This window comes from Penicillium hordei (assembly GCF_028827395.1).
Source record: "Penicillium hordei strain IBT 12815 chromosome Unknown utg000006l_segment0_segment0, whole genome shotgun sequence".
NCBI lineage: Eukaryota > Fungi > Ascomycota > Eurotiomycetes > Eurotiales > Aspergillaceae > Penicillium > Penicillium hordei.
The window spans coordinates 2,188,775-2,206,404 of NW_026623147.1; the positions used below are offsets into that span (position 1 = coordinate 2,188,775).

General features: G+C 50.0%; 6 protein-coding genes across 6 annotated transcripts; 1 reads left to right on the top strand and 5 right to left on the bottom strand.

Moving 5' to 3' along the window:
* Positions 1-55: 55 nt before the first annotated feature.
* N7537_011474 (uncharacterized protein) lies at positions 56-3,370 on the bottom strand (the record flags this gene model as incomplete). Its single annotated transcript, XM_056902528.1, has 1 exon — positions 56-3,370. The coding sequence occupies one exon, from the start codon at positions 3,368-3,370 to the stop codon at positions 56-58; it is 3,315 nt and encodes a 1,104-aa protein (XP_056747815.1).
* A 485-nt stretch (positions 3,371-3,855) lies between these two features.
* N7537_011475 (esterase/lipase family protein) lies at positions 3,856-5,097 on the bottom strand (the record flags this gene model as incomplete). The annotated part of the gene is made up of 3 exons (XM_056902529.1): positions 3,856-3,986; positions 4,050-4,680; positions 4,777-5,097. 3 exons carry the CDS (start codon positions 5,095-5,097, stop codon positions 3,856-3,858), a joined length of 1,083 nt encoding a protein of 360 aa, XP_056747816.1.
* A 1,056-nt stretch (positions 5,098-6,153) lies between these two features.
* On the bottom strand, positions 6,154-7,270 carry N7537_011476 (putative mitochondrial methylglutaconyl-CoA hydratase (Auh); the record flags this gene model as incomplete). The annotated part of the gene is made up of 2 exons (XM_056902530.1): positions 6,822-7,270; positions 6,154-6,724 (listed from the first exon to the last, which is right to left on the bottom strand). The coding sequence occupies exons 1-2, from the start codon at positions 7,184-7,186 to the stop codon at positions 6,154-6,156; spliced, it is 936 nt and encodes a 311-aa protein (XP_056747817.1). The 5' UTR covers positions 7,187-7,270.
* Positions 7,271-7,425: 155 nt separating this feature from the next.
* N7537_011477 (uncharacterized protein) lies at positions 7,426-10,859 on the bottom strand (the record flags this gene model as incomplete). Its single annotated transcript, XM_056902531.1, has 3 exons — positions 7,426-10,440; positions 10,509-10,574; positions 10,707-10,859. 3 exons carry the CDS (start codon positions 10,857-10,859, stop codon positions 7,426-7,428), a joined length of 3,234 nt encoding a protein of 1,077 aa, XP_056747818.1.
* A 348-nt stretch (positions 10,860-11,207) lies between these two features.
* Positions 11,208-13,729, top strand: N7537_011478 (uncharacterized protein; the record flags this gene model as incomplete). The annotated part of the gene is made up of 2 exons (XM_056902532.1): positions 11,208-11,413; positions 11,467-13,729. The coding sequence occupies 2 exons, from the start codon at positions 11,208-11,210 to the stop codon at positions 13,727-13,729; spliced, it is 2,469 nt and encodes an 822-aa protein (XP_056747819.1).
* An 866-nt stretch (positions 13,730-14,595) lies between these two features.
* On the bottom strand, positions 14,596-16,212 carry N7537_011479 (uncharacterized protein; the record flags this gene model as incomplete). The annotated part of the gene is made up of 3 exons (XM_056902533.1): positions 14,596-14,638; positions 14,695-15,079; positions 15,147-16,212. 3 exons carry the CDS (start codon positions 16,210-16,212, stop codon positions 14,596-14,598), a joined length of 1,494 nt encoding a protein of 497 aa, XP_056747820.1.
* Between the last annotated feature and the right edge of the window lie 1,418 nt (positions 16,213-17,630).

A 17,630-nucleotide genomic window follows, 5' to 3' on the forward strand; every position in this document is an offset into this window, starting at 1 on the left:
CCAATAACAATAACGAACGTCAAAACACCAATACTAAAGTTGAAATATATTCCCATCACTGGTACCGCACCCCCAAACCAGCATAATTAGGGCGCACAGGGGAACTTCCACTCCGCGCACGAGTCCCATATACCTCCAGTCGCGGCGCAGGCGCAGGTGCATAGACCTGACCCTCATGCTGAATCAAAGGACCCGACAAATTGGGATGATATAGCTGATACTGCTGGGGACGCGGGGGCAGCACTCGGGTCGATCCATGCAGTCGGAGTCGTGCGTCTCGCACATCGACGCGGTGTCCCCCAAAATGCAAATACTGCACTGGATCGATCTCGGGGTTCCAGCCCGGGTTGGAATATTTCATTCGCTCATCCATGGAGCCAAGCGGTCCATGCGATGACACGGGTGGGCTGGGGTAGGTGGGATCTGACTGAAAAGCACTGCCCGCCAGGGGCGATTCGGTTGTCCAGCCAGCGGTCCCGGAGAGCATTTGTTGTTGATGCTGCATGCTCGATGGTGGACTTGGGATCATCTCGGGAGCCTGTTGGAAACTTGGAATTGGCGAGAATCGCGGGGGGTATCGTACGGGCTCGGTGGCCCATGATTGATGAGAGTAAGCCGAAGAGTCACGCGACATCGGCTCGGGGATAGAGCGCTCTGGGGCTGAACCCACGTGTTGTTTGGCATTAGATAGTGACAATGCGCTGGGCATGATTGCGGATGGATGAGCGATGGAAGAAGGTCTAGGAGCGCCCGAGGTAGGTATTGAGCCTTGTGCTAATTGAGAGGATCTTCTGTGGCTTGGAAGAGTAACAGAGATGTTCTCATCGTATGGAAGAGGTGGTGGGTATGGAAGGAGGGATGGCACGCTTGCAGATAGACTTTGTGGGACCTCCAGATGTGGTACTGAACCACGCCGAGAGGGAACCCGGGATCCAGGCGCGGTATGTAAACCTGATCCGTGATGATTGGGCATATTAAACTCAGGCTCGCTGTAGGTTGACTGACTTAGAGGCTCAATCATTAATTCGTCAGTGACCTCATGGTATAACGGAGACGTGAAGGCGTAGGCCGTTTGACTATCGAGCGACTCGGTGGACGGTTTCATCTGCAAGCCGCCATTCAAATGCAAACCGCTAGCTGGATCCAAGGCCGGAAAAACGGGAACAGACAATGGGAGTTTCGCTGTAGAGTCTGCCTCTAACCTTCGTCGGGTGACCACATTCGCATAGGTAGGAATGTTCTCTTGGTTTGCTGGTAGAGAGGTGATTGTAGGCTGAGGGGCGCCAGCGGACGCTTGAGAATTGCTAGACCGACGCACTGCAGCGAGTGCTTTTTCAGCAGCTGAAGCCATCATCAAAGAGCTCCCGGTTACGCCAGCGGCTGTGCGGCTTGATGATCCCTTGCCTTGGATGGAGGACAGTTTGACCAGTGGGGTGTCGGATTTTGTATCTCTAAAGCGACGGGGCCCTTTGTTTCGCCTCTTTGTTTGATTCTCATTGATTTGCCCTGGCTTTGAGCGTCGATTGACCACTTGCCATTCCCATAGGCCAGTGGTTAGTGGAGGACTCGATGAGGGTGGTGTATTGTTTGGTTTCTCTGTAGCTTGGCTCATTTGCGACATCGAAGGAGAAATTCGAATTGCCTCCTTGGCTTCCCCGTCCGTTTCATATCCCTCTTCGGATTCATACCCAGATTGTCTGAAGATATGTGGTGGGAAAAGCTCTAATCTGAACTGGGGAGGTGGCATAGCTATCTCCTCGGGAGACTCCGCTCGAGGTGACCCGAGATCACTCCAGTTGAAGGTAGACCGGCGCGATGGACCTTCGTCGGCTGACGAATCGCGGAAGGAGGAGGACGAGCTGCTTGACCTGTCGAAAACCGACTTCTGATTCCGTAGAGAGTGGTGTGAGGAGCTTGGAGACATGTTCTCTATTTCTTCGCTGATCATCCTCATCAACCGTCGCAAATTCTCTCGCGTTTCACGAACGATTAGTGGATGGAAATTAATTGCTGTCTTCTTTGGAAAGAGCTCAAGCAGTCGTGAAGCGTGAGTTTCGTACTCTCGATAGTCCCGGACAAGACCACAGTCTTCATAATGAGCCATCCGTCCCATAGCGGCGTCGTACGACGTGATGAGAAATCGGGTGGCAACAATCAACCAAGTATCGAAGAAACCAGGGTCATTATTGTTCATGATGCCTTTGTTCTCCTCGTCTTTGATTCGGAGCTCATCGCGACAGAACCCTTGCACCACACTGTGAATCTTGACTACATCAACTACCGATTCATGACGGTAAATGGAAAAAAATCCTTCCTGGCTACTCTCTGTCAGGGAATCTGAGAGTTCGGGAACGGTCCTCACATCCGAGCTCATATGATCGCCCTCAAAATTAGGCACGGACGACCTCTGCTGAAAGAGATCGGCATCTGAAATCCGTTCAACTAACCCGTAGTGAATGAGGGTTCCAAGTGTGGTATCGAGATCAGGATCTTCTCCGATTTGGCCGCTGGTCTGTATCTCCAAATTCTCAGCGGTCATAGCCGCTCGACCGAGGTTCAGAAGGCCCACTGGCACCTGGTGGCCAAGAAACGAGAGAAGATTAATCAAGTGCAACGCCTGCTTTTGCTGCAACCGAAACAAATCGTTCATAATGATCAAGAAAGGCTCTGCAAGCTTCTTGTCCGTCACCTGAGATTTGACATGATACTTTTCAATCGGTTTACCTGTTGCGTTGAGACGGTGCCCGATCGCATGGATTGCCAAAGGCAGACATTCGTAGTGCTCGACTATCCGGGTAGCCTTAGAGATTTGCTCGGGTGTCGCTCGCGTAATCCCAAGATCCTTAAACAAAAGCTTGCAAGCGTCTTCCACTTGCAACCGCGAGATCATCAGACAATATGGCTCGTACAGTCGCTGTTTTTTGCGCAGGGTTGTGTCGACCGAGGTGTATATAATACTGCACTGTTTGCTCCATGGCAAGACCTCCCTGAACTTATTGATATCGTCGTCACGGTCGAAGGTAACACCATCGAAGACGAGGAGCCAATCTTTGCGTGTCTGAAGCCAGAGGCGGACTGCATTCACATACTTTCCAGTCTCATGATACCCAGTGTTCACGGTCACCTTCTGTTCAATCAGCGTAGCTGCTTGTGCAATCTCCCAAAAACACTTGTACGTTGATTCGCGGGACTTGGCGTCAATCCAGAATATTCCGCCTGGGTAGCAGTCACGCTGAGTGAACACGTACTGCCGCGCTAGATATGTCTTGCCGGCGCCTGGAACGCCGGATATCAGGACGGCCATTGTCTTTTCTGGGCGTGCCTTGGCTTTGAACAACCGGCTGTGCAACACTTCAAGTTCTTTCTCCATTCCAAAAAAGGTAGCGTTGGGATGAAAGCCCGGAGGTGCCACGAATAGGGGCGCATCTTTGGTGGAGTAGTGGGAGAGTTGAAGAAGCTCACTGTTTCCCAAATCAGATACTGGGGAATTTCGGCCTTCTGTCGCAGGGGCACGCGGTAGAGATAATATGGATTCGCCTATGATGAAGTCAGCCAGCGTGACTCTAAAAAAAAAAGTGATAATTCTCATATTGAGAAGAGTGTAGGTCAGCTAGTTTGAGGACTTGAGATGGGAGCCACCCTGGGGACAAGACCAATAATCTCAGTACAAAAATGAAGAACACACTGTGCACTGTATGAAAAAAAAAAAAAAAAAAAAATAATAGAGTGGATTTGCAAAAGTATTTGGCTCCCTGGCTCGATAGCGAGTGGCCAGGGAAATCATAGACAGGCATTGGAATAACATGAGCAAAATAAAACCAAAGAGCAAAAGCAAACGTGGCTCGCCGGAAAGCTTCAGACAGGAGGCTCCTCAATCTCATAGTCCCTCAACGTGACAGCCACTTCCGGTGCAGGGAGAAGATATGAATCCCTACCGGTTCTGTTCAAATCAGGCATGCTTCGATTTGCCGGGTCATCTATTCTTGCTGCAATAGTCAGCATCCGAAGGAACACATATCAAAAAGGTACCAGATTTTCGAAAGACTCACCGTCATAGATTTCCCTAGCCTTGGCCTTCTTCTCCTGGGTGCGGGCTTTCTTCTCTTCCGCCCAGCGCTCCGTAATCACGGAAGGAGCCTGACGTGAGTACCGGAGAATTGCCTCCGCCACAACCTCATAGCCCGCTGCATTGTCATCGTCAAACTTGCACATATGGCTGTGGTCGGCCTCGATACCCGCCCGCTCAACACCCTCCATGTACGGCGCGGCTGAGTGCTCGTCTACGATCACTTCACGGGTACCACGCACGTCGGTGGACCGTGTTTCATGGAAAAAGTAGATGTGGAATCGGCCCATGATATCAACGAAGAGACTGTTGATGTGCTGCAGGGTTTCATTGTTGGTCCGCAGAGCTTTGACAAGCTGCGGAGACGCCTCCATGAACTTCTTGGGGAGCACAGCATTGCAGATGTTGTGCAACAACAGACCCCATTTTGCAATGTCAGATCCATTGTGAGGTGTGCCTAGGAAGAGGATACCGAAGGTGGAAACATAGACTGAGCGGAGATGCTCGGTCTTCTCACTTGAGAGACTACGAGAGTATATCAGGGCGCGCTTCACAATCAGGCCTCCTAGCGAGTGGCAGATGAAAATAATCGGACGTTCGGAGCAGTCTCGCAGCTATATGAGAAATTTAGGTCAGTTCTTGAAGCTTGATACCAGAGGAAGATGGCAAAGGCAAGAGCAATCAAACAAAAATCGAGAATATCGACCTACATTTCGATTAGCAGCGAGATTAGATGCAAGGGTCTCAGCATGGCTGACGACCGAATCACGCGAAGCTCCATCGGTGAAGGCAGTGACATTCGCATTGTAGCCGTAAGTAAGAATGCGGGGACGGAGCGAGGCAAGGACGTCCGGGAGAAGGTCGGTAGGCCAAAAGCAATCAGTAGTTTTGCTAGTCCAAGAGTCGTGAGGATGGCCGTTCAGGCCGTGAACAAAGACAATATCGATTGTTGGATCGTCGCGCGGGGTATAGATCTGCGTCAAGCCAAAGGCCTTGATGGCCTTTGGGTCGGCGATACGGGGCTTGGACATGGCAACGAATGGGACAATAACAGGGTCAGGATGCTATTGCCATAATATATGGAGTTGGGAGAAGAAGAATTCAAGAACCAGTCCGGTTGGCTTTTATAAATATGATGCAGGTGACTGAGGTGAGAGTGACTGGGGTAACTTGGGGCAGTGTGCACCCCTGACCCAGGTCACCCGCACTATTTTGGTCGATCCATGGAGTTTCTGCATCGGTTGTAAATCCCGGGTGACGGGCCGCATATTATTCTTCTCTATCATTTTTTTTTCCGTCTTGGGTTTTGGCCATTGGTGCTTTAACCCGGGGTTCCTTGCACTGCCCTGTCAGTTCGGGTAACCTGCCAGGTACCGTGCCACTCAGACCTCGAGTTGCCGTTATTCATAGGCATACATATATAGAATATGTACGATATTGCATCATTGCACCATTGATGAGTATGCCTTGTTCGGGGTATACTACCTCGGAGTATTCCCATATAGGTACCAGTGAGTCACGTTGAAGATCAACCACGGGAAATGAAATACTCTTATGTAATTTTGGCCCCAGGCCATTTTTAAACGATGCGGCTGATGTATATGCTTGTCATCTCATTTATGTGGTCTATATTGTAGCCTATTGAGGACCGGAGTCAGAACTATAGACAAGACCAGGCTATAGATCAGGCAGAAGCTTAAAAGCACAACCACAGAAACAAAATAGACCAGACCCTCGGGATCCAATGGAAATAGATCTATATATGCAACATATGTATATCACTGAGCCATTGTCTTATATGCGGAAATATGCTTATTAACATTGGGTTCCAACCTGGAAGGTTGCCCCCATGATCAGAACCATGTCCACATGATGCCTTGGTACTTGTACCTAATACTCCCCCTTCAGTAGTCTACCCAGTCTATTTAAATCAGTCTTTCTTCATCTGAGCTACCAATAAGAATAAACTGCACATAAAAGTCCATAGAATTATAGGGCATATCATTTTGATACTATAGGTTACCTGGGTGGATCACCTTGTTCTACACATATCACATATCACACAGCACTCATCCTATCACAGAACATTACCTTCCACGGAACGCCGGCTTCCGCTTCTCAACAAAGGCGCGCAGCGCCTCATACCGATCATCAGTCTCGACGACTCCCTCATAAGCTGCATTCTCCGCACGCTCACCCAGGGCATGAGCATCGACAGCCTGCATCGCCATCTTGATAGCAATAGGGCCACCTTCACAGATATCCAGAGCGAGTTTGATACTCTCCCGCAGGACACGTTCGCGGGCAACGCCCTCCTGTGCCTCCTCCTCGGGCAGCACCTCCACAAGACGATTACAGAGCCCAATGAAGTAAGACTCGGGTCCAGTCACTCGGCGGCCGGTGAGTATCATGTCCCGGGCGCGGCTGACACCAATAATCGGAGGCAGTCGGTACGTGCCGCCGGCGCCGGGGATGATGGCAAGACGTGTTTCGGGAAGAGCGACAACGCTGGAGGACGCGAAGACGCGAAAGTGCGTGCATAGGGCGAGCTCGAGACCGCCGCCGAGGGCTACGGACGAGACGGCGGAGATGGTGGGGATTTGGAGAGAAGCGAGTTTTTGGAAGGTGGCGCGGAGTTTGAGGAGGAAGTCTTCGGTTCTGGATAGTCGTGTTGAGTGGTTAGCTGCATATATTCGCGTAGATTCTAGCTTTAGGCCTGGGGCACCGGGCACCAGGGCACAGGATTGTTCCTCACTCGGCCATGCTCATGTTGGCGCGTTCTTTCAGGTCTGCGCCCGCGCAGAAGGCTGCATCTGCGTTACTCGCTACAACCAATGCCCGGGTTGGTCCGTTGCCTCCTTCGGCGGAGATAGCGTCCACATGCTTCGCGAGCGCGTCAAGTAAGTGGGTCGAGATCGCGTTGCGAGCTTTGGGCCGGTTCAACTGTAGCACGCGCACATGCCCTGAACCAGGGGCGGGGATTTGTTGGGTTTTGATGATGTCTTCTTCTGTGCTAGTGCTGTAGCGAGAGATGAAAACCCGGGTAGGTACCGCGGTCGCCCGGAGGTGGGCGAGGGGTGCGGAGAGGCGGATGAGGCGCGTTGACATGATGGTTGCCATTGTGCAGGTGGCAATTCAAAGATCGAGTAGGATTACACTCGACCGCGATATTAAAATGAAGAAAGATAGACTACTGCGCTGAAAAGTTCTCGGGTGGAAGTCGTTCTCGGAGCTCGGGTGTGGGGAAAGCTCTGAGGCCGACGATTACCGAAAAGCTACAGCGCTTGATGAATAGGATATACATGGGGTATCATATACATTGACAAAAGTCCTCTAAAACTACAATATTATATACACAGTCACTGACAATATTCTGTAACCTCCGCATCACTCGGCCAGTCCCAGCCTGTCCGGCTGATAAGGTCGTATGCTTCCACGATTAGGTCCGATGGTACCCGCGTGTCAATCCGTTGCTGTCGTCTTTCCAAAAACACCCTGATCGCCACAAGTGTTCGACGCATCATTTTGTCTCCGTTTGCATGTTCGTCTGCAGCTTCTTTCAATAGATCAGCTGACCGACTCATCCAGTGCAGCAGATGTAACAACCCTTCGTCATCCCCTACAGACCCCAGAGCCCGAACAAAGGCATGTAGCGTGGCAGGTGATGGGATTTGTAGCATTGAGGGAATATTGAGTGGTGTTTCGGAGGCTGTTTCTCCCGCAAAGACACTTCGCTCCGCATGCTCCGAGGTTTTGGAGGCTGGGAGAACAAGATGATCAAACTGATGCTTCAAAACCTGCAGCGCGTGCTGCATCAAAGCGTCAACCTCGTCATCGCCTTCGTTTGTGGCTTTGAGACGACGAATACGAGCTTTATGAATCAGTACAAAGCTTTGTTCGGCAGTGCCAGGGTGTTTCAGGGCAGCATCAATGGCTTTTGTAAACGCCACACATAAAATGCGGAATCCTTCCTCACCAAGTTCAACATCACGCTGTCGCATCCAGCTTAATGCTCTGAGAGCCTGGTGCCATGCCAATATGCGCTGAAGACTTCGGCTTCTTGGGCCATAATACCCGGTAAGGCGCTCCCGGGTCAGAGCAGATAAAATATGGGTCCAGGCCGGGGTGTAGGGAGTACGTCGCAATTTGGTCAATTGGATGGCGTGCCATAAAGCCCTTGGGTAGTGCTGATTACCTGGATGTTCCTCGGAATATGCGACAAGGTCCACTTTCGCACCGGTCGAGCTGTCAGCGGCTATCAATGCCGGGAAACGGTCGGCTGTGAGAATATTTCGATTACCGACATCCAGGCTAGCGATATCTGAATGTGTGCACAGAAACTTGATGAACGATGCAAATACCAAGTCCGGCAAGTCATGAAAAGCTTTAATGTCCAAGGTATCGTATGTGCGAGGCTTGCCCCGAACAATAGAGAGCGTCTCGATTTGAGCATCTGTCACGTCACCGCATTGGAGGTAATGCAAGCCCGAACGCAGAGAAGTAGCCGACTGAAGTAATAGGCCGAGGAATCTCCCAGAAGGCCGAAGCCCCCGTCCGCGCATATGATCAAGGAACTCATCCACGGTAGGTGGTTCTGTGGGCACGTAGATAATGTCACGAGCAGAAGCTGGTTCAGGGTGGACTTCGAGGCCATCTCCTGGCAGAACATGACTCAGTTGGTCAAACTCGCGTTCGATGGCATTTCGTCGGTAGATTAACTTCTCAGCCATGGCAGCGTAGATGGCACCCTTCGGGGGCAGACCACGGTCCTGATAGGAGAGAAAGCACGCCCAGGCTTCACGGACAGTCCTCGTAGAGCGAATGCGAGCAACCCACATTTCATGATGATTCGACTTGGAGCCATGTCTGTCCGGTAAAGCTTGTGGGCGACGCATCATAGCCCTCGTCTGCACCGTCGGGCTGTGATCTGTATCCCAACCTGCCAAAATCGAGGATATGTCCTCCCAAAGACGATGAGAATAACCAGCATCCTTCATTTGTGAAAGTACCTGCATCGCACGACTGAACATTCCTTCATTCCCACGCTGGGAATCAATTCCTAGTTTCTCTTCCTTCCATGGAGGCCACGATGGAGCTTTTAGTTCAGCAGACTGGCGCTCTTCGGATGTTTTCTTATGGGCCAGTTGGACTGCAACGACCGCTCGATATCCTTGTCTTGTGACGGGAAGGACGGGCTTATGGGTTGCCATGGCTCGAAGAAGCTCAAACTGCGCTTGCTGTTGGATAGATGTGGAGCGGTAAGGAGCAATGTTGGCCGGTAAGGAAAGTAACCAGAGACATTCATTAAACTTGACGGTTTTGGAGCGATCATCATGTCGAGTCACCAAAACTGACCTCTCGGCATCATCCAACCTGTGAGCTGAGAGGAAGCGAGCAAATGCACGTGCAATAGTAAGAAGTGATGGCGGCCACACGCGCCGAGCATGACGGATTAAACGAACTACCAAAATCATGCAGGTACCAGAATCGATTTGAGGCCGGAAGTCCTCGGGTGATAACTCGGGATTATTTTCGGTAACACCAGCAGGAGTTTCAGCGATGGGGAAGGTATGTCCGCTCATAAGATGCAAAGAGTGAATTAAGAGCAAACGGAAAGCGTGAGCATCGAGGTTTTGCTGTCTCAAAAGATGGAGCGGGATAAAAGGTGGAATCCTCGGACTAGTGGCGCCAGACTTGGCTCTGTCAGTTTCGAACAAGAACAGCCGTACCATTGCCTCGTGGGAATTCTGGCTCTTCATGATCCAGGCCCAAGCAGCCACATCGGCGGCATCGTAGCCACGCGATGATAAGTAGTCATGACTTGTGTTTCTGAATACTTTCTGGAGAGCAATATCCAGATCCTTCTCTGCACGCTTATCCGACGCAGATGAAAGCAGCGGATCCACCTCTCGTAGATACTCCCCAAGAATAACCGGCAGTGACGGCTTTTTTGGGCGGCCAACTGTCCTCAGCTCGTTCTGTCTTTGGAGTGCATATTTAGAGCGAGCCCGGACAAGCCCGGCTGATTGAATATCATATCCGAGGACGTGGCCAGTGTTTCGCAAAGCTTTGGAGAGATATTCGGCGGGCTTCGGTTTCACTCTGATGCTGGGGGTCTTTTCAAGCCTTTTCTCTCCGAGCGAGCTATCCACCGAGTCTTGGGGCACCGTTGTGCATTGTTCGTCGATTGAGGAATCTGGCCGCTTTTTGTTGGAATGATTACCGAGGTGTGAGGGTTGAGTGTCGATTGCAAGTGACTCGGGCACATTGAGGAACGCAGTGGACTGAAACGAGCGGAAACTGTCTGGGCTTAGGCCAACCAAGGAATTGCGCGAATAATGAACGGGAAACTTGGTGTTATGACGAGATATTGCCTAGGACAGATCATGAGCATTTAGCACAATATCCAATGACAGGCAGAGTCAAATTAAAAAAAAATTACCTTGTATAATTGACTATTGAGCAGGTCTGCTCTTAGCCGCGATACTCCCGAAAGGCTTCGGGCATGCTTGAAAACTGATGACATCCATGAACGTAGTCATGGGTGAAAGTGCCTGGACGCCACAGACCCATTCAATAGGCTCAAAGAGTTATTTGTCTCCGAAGATGAGAGAAGTCAAGTCAAGAATCGGAAAAATACAGCAATCGCGCGGCAGAAAATGGAGTCACGTGATGGATCGTCAGAAGGCGCGCCATTCCGAAAAGCGCAACCCAGTGAACGTTCTCTCCAACAAAACAGAAAAAAGAGAACACTTGACCTATTTGTTCGAGGGTTGCCTATTGCATTGATCATTGTCCTAATACCTTGGTCTCTATTGATAATTATTTCCACCTCATATTCCCCTCTTTTATTGTGGTGACGTGAGGGTTTTATCTTCCTCTCCCTTCGCTCTTCGCGATCCCCATCTTCTCTAAGGATTCGCTTTGACGCCCTACCCATCGAGGTTACTTGGACTCCGGTTGCTTTCCGAACCAAGTATCAACCTCAACACCAAATCGCCAGCAAATATTTATTTCCACGATCGCATCCTTCCAATCTTTACTTTCAACCTTCTGATTTGTGGACCCCATCCATTTGCATTGGAGGGGACCGCGTCAAAGCAAGTATCGTGAATCTTGATCTCGGCGCGACTTCGCAACCATGAGCGCCGACGAAGCTGGAGACACAACCCCGGTATCCGCCACAAATGGCGAACCGAATCCTGACCCTGCTACTAATGCAACCTATGGGAAACGGAAGCGCTCCACTCAGGACGACAAACCGAGCACTGATTCAAGTGCCACTACCTCGCGCGATCGAGCAAATCTTCATGAAACTCTACGCAGCCTGATAGAGCTTCTACTGAAGTAAGCTTTGATAAAAGTATATGGTTCTTAGTTTTATGCTAACAAAGTCACAGGCATGACACCGAACTCCAACTCCTCTCTTGCCCCTTCCCAGCTTCAACCACCAAGCCTCGAACGAAGCGCGCAAAGATTTCTGGCGATTCGGAAACCTCCAACATCCAAACAGGCGTCAATTCGGGCAAATACAACACATTGCAAGAGTTTCTTTCTGACATCGAAAGAGCATCAGCTGCTGTAATTGAACGCAATCAGACTCAGGCCAATGGTGTAAAGGAAGATGGGGCACCTTTGAATGAGGTGGTCAACCGGATCGCAGCATTCAAAAAACATATGAACAGCTTGATTGGCCAATCCTTCGTCAACCAACCCGAGGTCAAAACAGAGACAATGGAGGACGACGCCGACGAATCAACAGAGCTTCACGCGATAAATGTCTGCCAGCGAGAGGATAAGCCCGCCCTAACACTGTTCGGAAACCCAGCGAATCCCAAGCAGCTATTCTCAAGCCTCCAAAAATCGGTGAAGGTGCCGTTGCAGTCTGAATCAGGACCTGAAAAGTTTGTCGAAGTGCAGGAGGAGCTGCGCGAGCTCGCTCTGCCTAACGGCATCACCGCCACCAAAGTCATCCCTTACAACCTTGATGCGGCATCTCAACCAAAGCGAACATTTGGGGAGGTGTTTGCTCCACGCGAAACATTACCAAAGCTGGAACCTCCGCGTAAACGATCTCACCGGGCTAATTCGACCACATGGACGGATCGCTTCGATGCCACTTTCGATGTCAGAACATTTTTGGGAGAGCGCAGCAACTATTGCCTAGCACCCCTCCCTTCAACCCAGTGGCTTCAATATGGTGGAGTCACCTCATCGCCTTCCTACTGGGATCGTGTAGAAAAGCATACCGATTCGGATAATGTTCATCGACATGGCGATCCTGCCCTTTGGACTGGCCCCGATTCGTCTGCTTTCCAGGGGGTCTTCTCGTCATTTGCTCCTTCTTACGATAGCTCTGGCGCGATTGTACAGCTCGCTTCGAAGGATATGGTTTGGTGGGGTCAACGGGGTGCGGACCGCGTGAGCAAATTGCTGTCGGTCCCATGGGAAGAAGACATCGAACAAAATGACACCCAAACCGCTCAGCCGGGCAATATTGGCGAACTTGATGAGAGCATTCTAGATGAAATGGTTGAGTCATTCAACGCCCAGGACTTTGCTATTGACATCACGGAAACCGATCCGACTAGTGAAGTCGAATTAGAATCAAAAGAGATCAAGCAAATGCTTGAGGAAGTTTCCGACTTACTCGACACTCTTAGTTCCTACCAACGACTTCGAAGTTTCAAACTTCCCTCTGATCTGCAGCTGCCTAGTCAACAAGTGCCTGAGTCGAATGAAACCCCTGGCCTTGATTTGGGCGACGTGAACACGCCCTCTGAAGCAGAGACCCTTGTGTACGATACCCTTAAGTCAAGCCTTGCAGCAATCGTCAGCAACTTGCCACCTTATGCCGTCGCTAAATTAGACGGCAATCAGCTCGCTGAGTTGAATATCAGCCAAAAGGTTCTGGTTGAAACCCCTGACTACAGCGGCACCATGGAAAAGGATGACTTCACTTTGTCACAAGAAAGGGCTGCAGCATTGCTCGCAGCAGCCACTGCCGCAAATCGAACTTCAACACCCTCTACTTCACGGCCTAGTAATTACCAAGGCTCTCACAGTGCCTACAACCAACGTGCTTTTGCTTCCAATGCTCGAGTTCCGGCTCAGCCCGGGTTCCAGGTCACGCCGCAGCACGCACGGCAGCCCTCGGCGCCAACGACATACACGCATGCTTATGGCGCGGGTCGTCCACCAAGCACACCCAGTCAACGTCCAGGCAGCACTCCTCAATACACGCAAATGAACCCGCAGTACAGTCAAGGCAGCCAGGCTCCCCAATACCAGCGCCCTACTTCAAATGGATTTGCCCAAGTGTCTCCACAACCATACACACCACAGCCCAGGCAGCCGGGGACATTCAACGCCACGCCACAGGGACGTACACCCTACGCAACTGCAACGTCGAACCAGCGAGCTCAGTACCCTGGCCAAACTCCCTCACAAGCTGGCTACTCAAACTCCGCCGCCAGTGCTACATACTCTCGTAGTGCGGCCGAACAAGCTGCGCTGATGGACAGGAACAAGGCACAACTGGCAGCTCGACAGACAGGTCACAGTCCTTCAACACCTCAACCCCAAGGGCTAGATGCCCGTGCTTCCCAAGAAGGCAGCATCACACCAGGGAGCAAACCAAATGGCACACCCCTTTCGACCTAGAACCTGATACTTGCGCGAATTTGAGCATGTGGGCTTGCGTTCGAAATATTCAAAAATGTGATTTCTTTCTGAAGAGAGGCAAAACTCCAAAATTACATTCCTCTGCAGTGGGCTTTCTGCTTTATTGACTTTTTGCCTTTTTCCCTCTTACTGTTTGCGTTTCGAATGATGAGCTCTGGATGTGATCCGCGTCTCCGAATTTTTTTTCCCCCAACTGTGTTGTTAATGAACCTCTTGATCCCTGGCTTTGTATGATTTCTCTTTATTTGGTGTTGTATTATGGACTAAGCGATTGGCGTGGATGGTTTTACTTCAAGACAGGTTGGCCTGGGTGTACAGGCTACCATTGCGATACAGCTAAGTCTTGCTTAGAGAGTTACTTGTTTATTTCGCTTCCGATCCAATTCAATCAATATACTGCATACCAGTACACTTCGTGATTTCCGATGTAGCGATTCGACTGTAAAGGGGGATATTGAAAAAAAGAGCTTGCAGAGTGTGCCTAGAATCATATCTCATACATAGTACATTGTTCAATAGGATCCCCAATATAAAACACAAACACCCATCCTGCTATATCTCCCAGGCCACTGTATCTCCTGCCCAATGCTCATATTCCATTACATGCCAGGACCGAGGTACTCGTCTATCTGCCATATCCAATTATTAAAGCCGAAAAATGGACGCCATCTCTTTCTTGCGCGCTTAGTGGTGGGTACCCTCCCAACCTTCCCTTCACAAACAGACCAAAAGAATATCACTGTGAAATAGAGGGCGGGTCGCAAGGAAATAGAAAAAAAAGAAGATTCATAAGTCATAAGTTGATGCAGGCAGGATCCAATCCAAGCCGAGACAGACGGTCGAAGCTATGGAATGAACATAGCAGCAGTAGTCATGAAACCGAAGTATCTATCAAGAAAAGTCAGTCACAAATGCAGTCACAACAGAATCGGAAGCAATCATACATCGTAGCACAGCGCCAACCATCCCTCGAGTCGACCAGCGTATCAATACCAGCCGAGTAATTCGCCGCAATAGCCGCCGCGGCGCCACCAACAACCGTCACGACGACAAGACGGCCGGAGAATTCCGCAATAAGGCTGAATGCCAACAATGGTAGCAGGAGCGCGCCAGACGCTATAATAATGGCGACGTAGACGGGTGCGGCGGCGGCAGACGCAGCCAGTCGCGGGGTGAGGGCGACTAGATCCGCGTCGTGAATTAGGAACCGTGTCTCGACACCAGCGACGGGTTTGTTCTCTCTCATCCAGGTGCGATACCCCGTGATGTCCTGTTCCGAGGCTCGCGGGAGGGTCTGTAGGACTTTGCTATAGGCGCTGAGGGCGTTGTCTGCATACTGGTCAGCGGGCCTGCTTTATGGAATGGCAATATCGAAAATGGAAGGAAAGAAACTTACTGTATTGTTCGGTCTTTTGGATCAAAACACTCATCAGATCCATTCGACGGTAATGTAAAGATGAGTACGCCTGTGACTGGGCGTCTCGCCGACGTGACGCAGGTAATGGCTTTGTGCCTTCCTGCTCGGCGATGTCGACTCGATGCATTTCTTCATATTCATCTAGCAGGTGGAGATCTTCTTCCATTTGGGAAATCTCGTCTTGGAGGTGGAGAAGAACGCGGTGGTTAACGGTCTCGAAGCGTCGGTATAGCGGAGGAAAGCTCCCGCTCTCTTCTGAGGTGGACTTGGTTAGGTGCGAAGCTAGAAGACCGTATCCTGATGGCTCTTGCAATGCATGGGGGTCTCGTCTCTTTGTCGGTGTACGGTGAAGACTATCTTCTGGGCTTCTTGGGGGAGATGGTGGCAGCGGTGGTCTGTGGACAGCACCGCTATCTCTTGATGAGTCATGGTAGGTCGATGGTCGGGACAATTCCAGTTGGCCTTTTCCTGGTGAGATGTTTGCAGTCGAGATCGGGCTCGGCTTTCTGGTGGGTTGTCTCTTCCGGGTGACTAGCTGGTTGTCTGTGGAAGGCGCGGGCCGCGGTGCGGGCTTGAGTGGTTCTTTTGGACTTTTGGATACCACTGGAGCTGATTGGGCAACTTTCTTCGGAGGTATGTTGCCGCCTGCGACCAACACGCCGTGCGGCACAGTATTTGCCCGTGGCTTGGGAGACTGGATCTTGGTGGTTTGTATAGGGTCCAGCTCCTCGTCGGATTCGGATTCAGACTCCGACTCCGACGAGGATGCCGATGATGAGTCTGAAGACGATTCCTCGTTCTCTTCTAGGAACTCAAACACATTAGGCAACTTCTTCGCCGGCTCTGCGGGTTTCTGTGGTTGGTTCTCTGGAACGGCAGGCGCATTTAGGGCTTCTCTCGATCCGTTGGGTTGTTGTGAAGGCGAACTTTTCGCGACAGTTTTAGGACTTGTGACAGGACCAGCCTGTGTGTTTGTAGTGTTCGACACCAACGAGTATGTTCTCTTTCTTCCATCCTTTTTTGGCTTTCTAGTTTGGAGCGGCATGATGATCGGAGCAATTCGGAATCAACACCCGATTCATACCTCTTCAAAATATAGATATCAAATCAGGGCATGCCCGCAGGGAAAGGAAAGAAAATGAGAAATAAAGTACATGGAATGAATTGCAGTGATGAAATCGCAATGGAATTAGGAGTATAGGGACCCGAGGCATGGCCTAGGGGGAGAGTGGAATTCCAGGTCTCAGATCGAGTCGAGTGTCAAAAGGTGCGGAATCTAGGGGAAGATTGTATGATATCTCCAATTTTCCCCGCGAATTCCATCAGACATTCCCAATAAAAAGGGAATACGGTATTATTATAGAAACGTCAGCCCAAGTTTCACAGTTGGTAGGTTTTGTGTCAGCTGCTGAAAATGAGCCCAAAATGTTTTATGCCTGTCGAAATGTAGTCTTGTCATTCGTCACTCCAGTCCCCGAACAATCTGAAGCAACTTAGAAGCGCCGAGGGCTTTATTTAGATCGACCAATGACAATGGTGTTGCAAGGAGGTTCCTTGTATCCCTGTCGATCGTCTTTCTCACGATTCAAAGAAATCAAGAAATCAAGAAATAGGCAAATGGTGGATTGTCGAGTTACTGAACATTCTGAACAGTTCAGTGTGGGTCAAAGTGTGACAGCAAATCAGGCCATCTGCTTGATGCGAAACGAAACGCATGTGTCTGAAGTTAGAAAGGAACATGTAGTTATGCGCTGGTCGATCTTCCTTGCATCTGGCGGTCTAGCGAAGCGGGGGAATGTGATGCAGATATGTGAGCAGTGTACTCTGTACTCCGTACTCCTACAACGCCACTTATATGCCAGATTGCGTGCATAAAGCATGAAGTGTCAAGAATGTACTGATATGGAGAAGTTTCATAGTCGGAAGTACTGGTAGATTTGCGAGGATAAGAGGGTGATTGACAACTAGTAAATATAGAGATAGTCAACTACATAGATACATAGATAGATACATAGATATATAGATATGTTATAATTTTCAATACTATAATTGAGTTTAGAACGATTTTCAAATGTTCTATATCACAATGTTACAATGTTACAATGTATATTGTATATTGTATATTGTATATTGTATATTGTATATTGTATATTGTATTCACATCTGGCTTTTCCTATCTAAGCGGCTTTTACTAAGGTTGCTCACATGCAGCTAAACTCCCGTCTAAGCGTGCTCAGCAGACTCACTACGTATATCTCAGCATAGAGCTGCCGTCTTGATGACTAACGCAAGGTAGCCCTGGAGTGAATCAATCACGGTTATCCTATATGAGAGGGGATCAAAGATCTATGTGCAGATGATTCTGATCTATGTTGTATAGCCGTGAATATCTCGAGCCCACCACCTGTTTCAGTCTTTCCACGTTCTCCGATAGTCACAACGTTGGATCTTAGTGCTTTTTCT